The sequence below is a fragment of the Lichenostomus cassidix genome, chromosome 20 (assembly GCF_008360975.1).
Source record: "Lichenostomus cassidix isolate B80296 chromosome 20, HeHo_3.0, whole genome shotgun sequence".
NCBI lineage: Eukaryota > Metazoa > Chordata > Aves > Passeriformes > Meliphagidae > Lichenostomus > Lichenostomus cassidix.
In genome coordinates, this window is record NC_139500.1 from 10,464,412 (window position 1) to 10,476,780 (window position 12,369).

At 47.0% G+C, this 12,369-nt stretch overlaps 1 protein-coding gene across 3 annotated transcripts in view; it reads right to left on the bottom strand.

Moving 5' to 3' along the window:
- Window positions 1–12,369, bottom strand: part of PPP1R16B (protein phosphatase 1 regulatory subunit 16B) — a 57,621-nt gene that overhangs the window by 6,437 nt on the left and 38,815 nt on the right. For all 3 annotated transcript variants that reach the window (XM_085079217.1, XM_085079218.1, XM_085079219.1), the window contains 8 exons: window positions 7,509–7,579; window positions 5,450–5,595; window positions 4,225–4,328; window positions 3,829–3,953; window positions 1,902–2,027; window positions 1,480–1,555; window positions 986–1,115; window positions 74–242 (listed from right to left, as the gene is read on the bottom strand). In XM_085079217.1, coding sequence (XP_084935343.1) covers window positions 74–242; window positions 986–1,115; window positions 1,480–1,555; window positions 1,902–2,027; window positions 3,829–3,953; window positions 4,225–4,328; window positions 5,450–5,595; window positions 7,509–7,579 — 947 coding nt within the window. The remainder of the gene's footprint in view (window positions 1–73; window positions 243–985; window positions 1,116–1,479; window positions 1,556–1,901; window positions 2,028–3,828; window positions 3,954–4,224; window positions 4,329–5,449; window positions 5,596–7,508; window positions 7,580–12,369) is intronic.

Consider the following 12,369-nt stretch of genomic DNA (forward strand, 5'->3'; position numbering starts at 1 on the left):
TCCACCCACTGTTACTGAACCTGCACTACCAACCCTCCTCAGTGACTGCCATGAAAGAGAAGAGATTCCTTACAGGGTCTGTATTCTCCTGGTCAGACCGAGTCTCCCCAATTTCTCCAATGAGACCTGAGTTTCTTCCTTCTTCTGATGTTCCCAGCTGCTGCCACACCATGGCCTCCTTCTCACACTCCTTCCTGTAAAGGTTTGTCCGGTCCGAAAGGCTGGCCCTCCTCACCACCTTCCTGTGGGAAAAGGGGCATCAAAGCTGTGAGCAGGACATGACATTTCCTCTTAGTCTGTAGCTCTTCTCACCTCCTCCTCCTCACGCTTCACAGCCTCTCCCTCTGGAATGGAACGTGGATTCAGCTTCCAGACACCCACACAAAGCGAAGGCACCGGCGTGGATACTGAAGGTGGGAGGAATTTTAAGATCTGAACTAGCACTGCAAAACTGTGTTAGAGCTCATACAGGTCACCTTATGGGCCTATTCTGCAACCAGTGGAGAAAATGTAGAGGGAAATGGCCCACAGGCTGTTTAGGGAGCTTTGTGGTCTGCAGGACTGCTTTGGTGTCTAGTAAACATCTTATAAAGACCTCTGCAAATTGTGTCTGGGCACTGCATCTGGGCCATGAAAAGCTACTACTGAAACTACTGAAAAGCTCAAGTTAATCCACTTGAAGCACTGATTCTCCAACACCAGTTTCAGTGGTTTAACAGGGTGAATTCTCACCATTTGGTCCTGTGCTCAGGGCAGTTCTTAAACCACGACAGCACAAAACCATTTTCCCCCCAAGAAATAGCACCTTTTCCTAGTAAAAAGCCACTCTTCAAAGGAGCTCTGCTTTCAGCAACCTCAGTGAGCTCCTGCCTGTCATGAGTTCACTCAGAAAGGACAGATGGGTTGTTTTCATCAACCTCAGGTGCTCTGCAACCCCACCTGGGTGGTCAGGCCTGGGTGACCTGCAGGGAACAGCACAACTCACCCCCGGCTGCCAGTGCTGGAGGTCCTGCGGCTCAGGGAGGATTTATGCCTCATCTGAGACTTCATGATCACATCGTGTTTGTGTTTCAGCTCCAGAAGCAATACTTTGAATTCCTCCTCTTCACACAGATCTATGGCACACACAGACCAAGCCCTTAATCAGACAGTTCACATTAACACCATGTTACTAATTAATTGTGCTTTCCTAGTTAGACACCCAGGTCTTAGGGCTGCATGCAACAGCAGGGAGGTTCCCAAGCACGAGGGATAACATATGTGGAAACACACAGGAGGAAGGCTTGGTGCTTGGAACATGCCTTCTTCCTTGTTTTTATGAGCAGGAAGAAGCATTCTCAGTAGAAAAGTAGGTCCCAGTATAAAGTAACTTCAACTTTGACTCTAAAGACACTTAAAAAATTATGTTAATGCTTCTGAAAGCACCATGTGAAGACTCCAGCCATTTCTTAGCTATTTGTTTAAGTTTCGTAAACTCACCTATTGGCATCTCATCCAAAGATGTCCTGGCACTCAAACTAGCCCCATGGGACACAAGCAATTCAGCCATCTGCATCTAAAAAAATGGAAAGAAAGGCAAGTTGATAGAGGTATCTTAGGCAATTTAGGCTTTCCTCCCAAAGCTGAAAGGTTGCAATAAGACAAGAAGCAATGGCATGCAGGTTCAACTCGCCTCAAATAACTCTGGTATGTGTGTGATGTTAACCATTGTTCCCACCACCCACCTGCACAGACATGCTCTGCCTGAACTTTCTCAGCAACCACTTCTTTTTGGAACCCAAGATGCTGTCCAGAGAGCCCAGCCTCAGTACAGATTTATTCCATTTGCAGAGTGCTCCACAGTTTGTCCAGGCAGAAAGAAATACCACCCTCACCCATGACACTTGCAGTGAAATCCTCACCTGTCCCCAGAAAGCAGCAGCATGAAGAGGTTCCCAGCCATCCCAGTCCTTCACATCCAGGCTTGCCCCCTGGTCAAGGAGGACTTCAGCTGCATGCAGATAACCATTGGCTGCAGCTATATGCAGCTAGGAGATAAGGAACAGAGCATGAGCCACCTGCAAGGACCACGAGTGGTTTTACACATCAAGTTTCAGTGGATTTTCTTGGATAATGTTTGAGCCTAGAGATGGACAGGCAGCACATTTCACACTGGGCAGATGCCACCAGGTCAAAAGCAGGTCCTTCCTGTTCCAAAAGCTCAGTATTGCCTGCATGTAATTCTGTTTGGAGAGGTAATTGCTGAGCAGTTCTTAGAATAACTTAGATATATGGATGAGAAAAATAATGGATTCACATTTTAAATCAGGAGCTTTTAAGTGCTTCCCAATCTGCAGGGAAATGGCACCATCAAAACACAAGCCTGCAATGCAGAACATCATCCTCTCTAAGCTCTGCACTCCTCATGCCAGAAGAACATCTCCTCTTCCCCACTAAAGTGCTGTGGATGCAATTTTTTTGGATCAAATTTACAGCCTTCTTTAGTCAAGACTCTTTCCATGCAATTGCACTTCCAATCACTCTATAATTATTATCACCATTTGAAAAACAAAAACATTTTAAACGTTGCCTACTTTTAGTTAAGGGAACATGGTTTTTTCAGATATTGGCTTCCAACTACAGCCACCACATTAAAGACATCAATAATGGCCTCTTTTAGTCCTCCAACTTCATGTCTCTGAAGGTTTTCATAATTGCAGTCTGCTGTTGCATCTCTGAGCAAAACACTGACCCATGCACTGCTCTGAAGGGATTAACTCCATTCAGAGCTCCTCCTATTTCAATTGTGCTAAAGAGGAGAATTAAAGTCTCTTTTCAAAAAATTTTCATGGGGATTCCACCACACAAAGTTAAAACCTCATCTGGAAATACATTCTGATGCTTTCTGGTAACTCAATTAATTACACAGAATTTTTATGCCACTCAGTCATACCTTCTAGAGACCATGTGAATTAATAAGGAACCACGTGGAAGTGATAGAAAAGGGGGAGCCAAGAGGTCTGCTTGAATTTATGCATATAATCCTTGTTAAAGGGAAAAATGTATTAGGAAAATTAACTGCAATAAAAACTTCAGTCATCCAAGCTTATCTTGGAGGGAGCCTGCCTGCCCCTTACACTTCTGGTATATGCTAAAGGTGACTTTAGATTAAGAAGCTGGAATGCACTGCCATTGCCTGGCCATCAAACACATGAGCCAAGGACCTTATATCACTTTTGTCTGGAACCAAGCATTGAAAGACCAAGGTTGTGTGAAATTCCCAGCACAGATGAGCTCATTAGTGAACTCTCCCTAAGCTGGGACTGCTGTAAGACACCATTTAGGAGACACATTTGCAGGGGGAAAAGAACTAGGATTGTTTAGCCTTCTCAGTCCCTGTCCAGACAAATCAGATGCCAGCTTGCCTTGTGCTGTGCACTTGTCCTGGGTGCCCTCCTGTGCCCAGGGTCAGGTGCCACCTGTGTGAACAGACACAGCAGCCACTGACCCTGTGTGAGCCAGATCCCACACAAAGCAGAAAGGAGGCAGAAAGTCTCCAGAGTGCCCAACAGCAGATCCTGCTCCATGGAAACCAGAGGAGCCTCACATCTCCTCCATGGGAGTCAGTCAGTCCACAGGACCAGAGACAAGCAAGAGGTTACTGGGAGGTCTTTGAGGCTCAATTCCCTGCAGGTCAGCAGATGTGTTATATCCTGCAACTCCTCACTGTGGGATTTCTCCTCTCTGTGACTTGCACATGTTGATTCTGTGTAACTCCTGCTCCAGGGCAGGTTTCATAACCTCTGGGCTGAAGGAAAGCAAAACTGAAGGTGCAGCAGTTTCACTCACCAGCGTAGCACCTTGGGCATCAGTCCTGTTCAGGTCTTGTCCAGTCGCAAGTATGTCATGAATGTCACAGATCATGACCTGCTCCGGGGCAGCTCGCATCTCATTGATCCTTTCCTGGGTAATCCCTGTGAAAATTCCAGTCAGGAAGAGAAGAGTTGGAAAGTTGTCTCCACTGGCTGAGTAAAATAAGACTTATGATCATGGTTGATAAGAGCTCACATCCTTCACCCTCATGATCTCTAGGAATCAGAGCAACTAGACAGAGTCAGACCCCAAGAAATTATGCCAGGAGCAGCTCTCTGCTATCCTCCAGAGGCAAATCAAGAGCCAAGAAACAGTAATTTTTAGTACCACTTTGACCCATTTTTGTGTTTTACATAAACTCAATCTCCTTACCTTGATAGGCCATGCAAGTCTCAATGACATCCAGGGTTGGCTCATCTTCACAGAGGTCATATGGCATGTTGCCATCTGCATTTACTGCCAACAGGTCTGCTCCACTGCAAGGGGAAAACAGAGGAAGGACCTCAGACATTCTAGAGAAGACAGTGCCAAACAGCAGGATAAATCCTTAGGAAAAACTAATTGGGGTTTCATAGTTGCCCAAATGCCACCAAGGTATGTATGAGATAAGAAAGGTTTGAAGCAAAGCTGTGGAGCTATGAATGGGGAAGAAAAATTCCAGAACTGGATGAAAGGCAGCACAATACGCCTCCTTCCTGAGTCAGTAATGCACTGTGTTCTGCATCTGCTCCATTTTTATAACCCTCGTCCAAAAATTTCCTAACCCAAGTGGGAACATCCTCCAAAGGATGCTTGACTGCATCCTCTTCTTCATTATACAGTCAAAGAAGGGCCAAACTTTCCATGCTCATTTCCCAGATGACAGCAGCCCAGGGAGAAGTCTCCCTCCCCGAGGAGGCAGCAGGTTGATGCTCCCAAAGCACTGACATGCTGGGAAAGGGAGGAGAGGGCTCCACACACAATCTGCTCCAGGCAGGATTCACCACAGCTGCTCATCAAACAGCTCAAACACACCTGCTTTCCTCTTCCTTGCTGGCAAGTCTAGAAAGACTTGAGCTCTGGGGCCTTGGTCAGTCACCCTGTGTCCCCACTGGGGAATGAACACTACAGGAAGTTTACTGATCACTAATTAAGACCCAGTGAGACAGGTCACAGAGTTCACCCAGGTGTTTGGGTTACACAAACACACTGCTGCCCTCCTACACCCCTGTCTGCTTGGCTGGTGGAAGATCTGAAGGGGTGTTTAGGAGCTTGAGGATGGATCCTGCTGGCTGCTGCTGTTTCTGCCCACCCAGCGAGCACAGCTCCACAAGCACACAGACACAGCAGAACACAGGCAAAAAGGGGTGAATTTTGGCCCAGTCTCCAGAAGCTTTATGAACCTGAGCTCAGTCATCTAGGGTTTTATCATCTCCTCAGCCTCTCTGCTCTTCCTCCTTCCCCCCCAAGCAGGGAGGAGCCCCAAGAGCAGCCTGAAAGCAGGGAATAATCACCACTGCTGCAATCTCCCGAGGTACCAAGCAGTCTCAGTTTCCACCCACAGAAGCTGTGGGTAGAATCAGAGCCACAGAAAGAACAGACACAAAAAGCCACCTACTGCTGGATGAGGATCTTCACCAGGTTGATGTGACCACACGTGGCTGCTGCGTGCAGAGGAGTCCACAGCTCGTTGTCCTTGGCGTTGACATTGGCCCCATGGTTGAGGAGAAGCTTGACTATGTCCTCATAGTTGTCTATGCAGCACTGGTGAGGGAAAAATGCAGACAGATTGGGGTTTTGTAAACTTTGGGAAGATGAGGGCTCATACCTGCTCAGATGTAAAATAATAAAGGGCACCTGGACATGGGGACCTACTTTATCCTGCACTGTTTGGCAAGAAGCATCTCCAAACTGAGCACCAGCAGGTCAAAAAGGCACCATGCAAACAAAACACCTACACTGGACAGAGCAAAGGGCTCTGGTGTTTCACAGGGCTTTATGGTGTGGGGGCAGAACCAGCAAGGAATAACAGCAAACATGCTCACAGCTTCTATTCCACTGGGTCTTCCATATTCAAGAGCAAGCTTAGCAGAAATTCAATGTAACCAGTATAACCACATACCAGGGGATGAGCTGACAAGCTGACATTCCCTTTTCTTAGGGAAAATCCCACACACTGGCATGTGATGAGCAAAAGTCTTCTCAGGAGCTCACGCTACCTACCACAGTTATCTGGAGAGGCACAAACTGGAATTATGAGGTACTTTGCAGGGCACCTTTCACTTCCTGAAAAATATCAGCTTCCTTCCTGCATTTAGGGTGTAGCCCCAGAGGCAGCAGGCCAGAAGGGCCCCAACCTCTTTCCTTTGGTGAAGGTGGAATTTGCTCTTTGATCCACCTCTTGTTCACTCCTAGACATGAGTGTGCATGTGATAAAGACATTAAAATAAGATTTATCCTTGTGCAAGAAGCCTGTTTGTGGTGTGTGCATTAGTGCAAACCCACAGAGCTGAGCAGAGAGTAAAGGGCCACTAATGGACTGAATTCCAACACACAACAAGCATTTTAGCAGCTAAGTGACAAGGACCCTCCAGGGTCCTAGAAATAGGTATTTCTGTTTTGTTCACTATTTGCACATGGAAGGGAGGTTAAAGTCCTGCCTGTCACACAGCCAAGCTATCACAGAAGTGGAAGGAATTCACATTCACGGGAAGGAATGCTCATGTATCCATTCAGGGGTTTCTCTCTGCTCAGGGATTCAGCTGATTTAAGTGGATGCAAAGCTCCCACCTAAACTCCCAAGTGCACAATCTCTCAGTGGGCAAGGTGGGATTCTCCAGGCTTTAGAGCCTAGCTGGGAAAGCAAGGAGGCTGTCAGTGTTTCTCTGTGTGCAGGAAAACATCTCTTTGGAGAGGGGCTGCTGGTGGTGGTGAGGACCTTTTGTTCTTCCAGGAGCCAGTTTGCATTTTTAAACAAACATTCATCCAGCTTTGAAGAGAGCAGGCGACTGGCAAAAGAATCCAAAATCCCAAGTCAATGGGAGCATTTACAGCAGGGAGCAGTGGCCAGAAAGCCCCGAGTGCTCCTGTGACAACCACAGCACTGTTGTTTGTGGCAGTGGAGGCGGCAGCTGCCAGGCACAGCCAGTCCCACGTGCCTCAGAAAGAACAGAAAAACCCTTATGGAAACAGCACAGAGCTCCAAGAAGGCCACAGACCTTCACACCAGTCTGTGTTTCACTGGTGATCAGCTGCTGCCATCCCATACAGGCTTTGGAAGCTCCTGAGCCTACAGCAAGCAGCAGCAGCAGGTTCTTCAAGCATCTTGTGCATCGTTTATTTAAACCAATTTCAAAATTCCTGGATTGCCAAGGTCTCTAAATTTGAGTTAATCTGCTCTAAGATTTTACACCCCAGTCCTACAAAAATTAAAGGGTGGGATACATGCTGTTCACATGTGAAGTCCAGACCTGACTCCCTAGCTCATATTATCACTGAATAAAGTCTGGGATACACCAAGAAAAGGGCTTGATCTCAGTTTGCTCCCCAAGAAACCAGGTTGCCAACACAACGTGGTGATTTAACTGAGCAAAAAACCAATGGCATGTAGGAGGTCTCCCTGTTTAACCTTGGCAGGAGGAAGACAGAGGGAGGTGTGAGCTCCTCCCACGCCTCACCTGATGCAGCGCAGTTAATCCATCCTCATTGCACAGGTCGGGGCTGATGTTGCTCTTCAGCAGGTAACACACTGCAAGGGAAGGACAGAGCAGAGTCAGAGCAGCCACCCTGCCACATCTCTGCCTCTCAGCCAGCCCTGACCACTTCAAACAACTCAACCCACACCATCAGTGTGAGCAGAGCTGCAGGAGCCACAAGCCCAGCACTGCCTTGTCACCGCAGCGGGAGAAGAGCCTTCCTGGGTTTATCCAGCAGAGAGCACCAGCACACAATTTTCCCTCAACCTCCTTCCAAAGGAGACTGTTAATACAATTAAAATTTTCATACAACTGTGCTGGAACAGGCTCCATTTTTACCGTGTGCTGCACAATGCCTGAGTGCAACCTCTGCACTCTGCAGCCCAGGAGAGCTCAGAGGGGATTTTGGGGTCCCGAGTTACAACCATGAGAGAGATCCCTCCCACTGGGAGAGGGATGAGGTCTTGTCTCAAGAAGTAATCTATCCATGATAAAAAACCAAATACATTCAGTGCCCTACCACATCAAAATACACCAGGGCTGCTTTGGACACTTCACTTGAGCTGCTGGGTGTTTGGAGAAAGCTTCCCAGAGGCTTTAGTTTTTAATCACTGCTTTGAGGGGAAAGGGTAGGATTTATTCCATTAAAATGCAAATTTCCAAAACACATGAAAAGTCATTAGCCCCTAGGTGAAAAACAAAGTTTGCTCTGAGGTACAGGTCTTGCACAGGGCAATAGCAACAAGGTTGGCAGAGGTAATAAATTAATAGCAACACCAGAAACACTTCAAATTCAACACTGCTGACAGATCTTGATGATCCATACCCATCTTCTGTTGTTTGCTTGCTCATTCCCTGCTTTTCCTCCAGAGATTTCACTACCTAATGCTTTTCCTACCTCAAATGTCACTGACAGCACAAGCCAGAGGTTCATAATCATCTCCCCAGGGCCAGAGCAGCAACAGATATTCACGTCACATCTGATTTGATGGCAGGGATGCGAGCCCTGAGTGAAACCAGAGCTGCCCAATAAGGAACACTGACAGAGCTAAAAGGGCAATAACCATGCCCAGAGCTGGCAATCAAAACCACTGCAAGGCTGCTCACTCCTGCAGCCTCTGAGCTCTGTCCCACTGTCAGAGAGAGCTCTTTCCCCAGCCTATCCACAGGGAAAACCATCTGCAGGGCTGCCCCTGGGGACAGAGCACTTCTGGCATCCAACACAGAACATGGAAAACACACCCACCATGACATCAGGGATGATTTATGAGGCTTTGTTTAAAAGATCTGGAAAACACACTTGCAAGGAAGGCAAATAGAAAGCAAAGTGAAATTTTGATTGGAAGCTGCTGCTCTGACGTTATCACAAAGGAAGGCAAAACCAAGCAGAACTGAAATAAAACACCTCATATCACAGAGTTGTTTCCCCCAACTCAAAATGAATGCTTGGATTTACTTTTGCTGGAAATAACTTCAAGGCATTGACACCTGCTCGATGAAACTGCTGCAAAAAAAAGCAGAATACAGCAAAGAAAAAACTCATCCAGCACCACAGTGAATCCAAAGCCTCTGTTTTTTTTCTCCAGCTCAAAGGCCAGTGCAGGAAACCCACGCCTACACCGGACTCCCACCCACCCCCAGCACTTGCATGCTTAACAGTAATAAGAGCACTGAACCTCAGCCAGTATATCCAATTTAATGACTCTGCTTCTACTGTTTCTGGCCAACCCGGAGCTCTTGCTCTCCTAATCCAAGCTGAGTGATAGACGAAGCATTCACCAGTGGCTCTGGATGTCTCTTATTTACTTTGGATGCTCTGCCATTAGGGTTTTAATTCAATCTCAGTCAGTTAAGTGCCATTGTGTACTAATGACACACAGCTCCATAATCATGTTTTGCCTGATTATGGAGATTTGAACAAGTAGATGCTGGCAAATTAACCTTGTAAGTGCTGTCTCTCCATGGGAAGAAGCAGCAGCATCAGTCCCAGCTTGTTACAGGGTTTTGTGTTGAAGGCACTGTGATCACAGCTTGGCAGAGCTTGTAGGAGGCCCCAAAGGGGCCAAGATTCAGAGCAGTTTTAATCTTACCCTAAAGCAGCTTTGAATTCTTCACTAACCCCTGCAGCAGCCCTCATGTTCCCAGTGCAGCTCCCCTTGACTCCCTTCTGCCCTCAGGACAGGCTGGCCTTATTTCCCACTGTCTCCCAACACACTGAAGACTGACAGCCACAGACACCAGAAAAGGGCACTAAAAAGTCAGGTAATGAAGCTAGGTATGGATGTGGTATAAATGAGTCCAGAAAAAAAAGGCAAGAAGAAGAGATCAGACTCCTTTCTGACCAGTCCAAAGCTGAAATCTGCATTTCAGGGCTTGGTAGGGGAACACAAGGTCAGGCAGCAATGAGCCCTCATTCCTACCCAGCACCCCAAGTTCATAGCAGAACACCATCCCATTCCTACCCAGCACCCCAAGTTCATAGCAGAACACCATCCCATTCCTACCCAGCACCCCAAGTTCAAGCAGAACACAGTCCCATTCCTGCCCAGCAGCAGGGCATGGAATGGCAAAGAGCAGCTTCATCACCCCTCCCTGCTCCCTGTGAGCTGCAGAGGCACACGGAGGAAGGACATGGACACCTTCCCCATGCCCACTAACCAGGAACAGCCCTTCCCAAACAGCCAGGGAGAGCAGCTCCTCTTTTCTGATAAACTTCAGGGGAAATGTGCATTTATGGGTTGTCCAGTGCTTTAAGAATAGGAAAGAGGGGCACAACTGTGATGCTCTGCAGTGCTGGAAGCCGAGCCCTCAGCTGTGACAGCACCACTGTTCTGCTCTGCTGCTTCACACACAACACAAGGGACAGAGACCTGAGCGTGCCAAATGCTTCTCTCCTCAAGCCCTGCCGCTGTCACACACTTCTCTGCAGAGCCCAACACCTTCTCCCCCACCTCCAGGCATGACTGATGCTGCACAGGTAGGAAGCAAACATTTCATCTCCCAAGGACACAGATTAATCACTCAGTGCCAGCTGATCGCCTTCTGTCAGCTCAAGCCTCAGCCTCCTCTTGAGGAAGGACAATCCCCCCATCTGCCCATGGAACAGCATGGCAAGGAGTCCTCTGCAAACCCCTGAGCCTGGCAGAAGGGGCTCTTCGGGGTCACATCAGCCTCCACTCTAACACTACGATTAACTTCTTAGAGAGCTCAGTGCCAAAAACGCTGAGCTCTGTCAGATCTGGGCGCTGCACGTAGGAGGAGGCAGGTGGGGAGCAGGGGCTGGCTGCGTGGAGATTCTTTATTACGTGTCAAGCACAAGTTGTGGGAAGCAGCTCCGAATGAAGGAATGAAAATGATTACAATAAGAGCTGGGTGAACAAATTGTTGTGAATAATTCATTGCAAATTATATTAACTGAGCAATCGCTCAAATGTATTTTCCATTATTCTCCTTGCTCTGCCTATAATTGAAGCTCTCACACACCAAGATGGTGTACATTAATCTTCAATTTATATTTTATCATTCACATCTGTGCTGTGTTAAATGGAAAAAGCTCCCACAACAGCTGTGAAAATACAGCCTCGGTTTTGAGCTGCCCTGCATGAGATGGCCTGGAGCAGCCTTAGAAAGATTCTCCACCCCAAACACAGCAAACCGCTTCTCAGGAGCTCCCTCTCCTCCCAGCCTCACTTATTCTCCCCAAAAACTAAAAAGCAGGGGAAAGGCAAAAACAACACTGCAAAGGTCCTAAGGAAAATTCAACATGGGGCAATCGACTCCCATCTGAAGAGATATTACAGTGCTATTAGTTTTTATTGGTGTTACTTCCCACTGAGTTTACACTAGAAGCAGCTTTTCCAGAAGAGTTCCTAAACCAGATGAAGGAAAAAAAAAAAAAAGCCTTTGTTAGTACAGTTTCTCCTAAGTCAATAAGCTACACCATAAAATTCTGGATACTATTACACTCCCATCTATAGCAAGCACTTGCATACCTCAAGCATTAATAACTCATAAGAGGGAAAGCCAACTGGAACTGATATGGATACCATGGAGGGCAAAAAAAAGCCAAACCCAACAGACACCTTCCTGATAGGAGGTCTTGATTCCTCCCAAAAATATATATACTGGCAAACTGTCTCTATTGGCAAGCAGGCTTACCTGTGTGTTCCAAGTTTACATACACACACAGGCCATTACTTTTTAAAAATCCAGGTTTATCTCCACCTTTTACACTCAACAATTTCTTTTTGAAGTCATTAAAACTCTTCTAGTTCACCTTCTGGTGAGCTAGGCACTTTCAGGCCACCTTTAAAAGGTGGGGTTGCTATGGCAGTAAAATAATTTCTGCATGTTCCCACGTGATTTCACTGAACAAAATGAAGTTTCACCTGGGTTAATAAAATATTTTTTTGCTTCAAGTTCCTTTCACCCAAATGTAGCTTTAGTCAGAGACCCAATGTAGCAGAAGCAGCTCCTTCCAGCATTATTTGTAGTGACATAGACACAGGGGTGTTGGCAAACGTCTGGAAAGACTGATCCCAGCCTGCCAGGCATGGGACTATGGATGGGCTCAGCTACTTCAAAGCTGCATGTTTACTGCTGTGGTTTTGCAGGGATATTTATTACACAGGAGAAACAATGCCAGGAAAACAGCACTGAAGCTGTGAGCCCTCTGCCAGCTTCCTAGCACGGCATACAATGATATTCACATTTTACTGCATATCTACACTCTGAGCAATAACAGGATGAACTCACTCAGCCTTATCCTCCACTCCCTGCAATGTACAACTGATAGCCCATGCTGGTCCATTGATAAACTCCACAGCTCCCTGAAGCTTTTTGA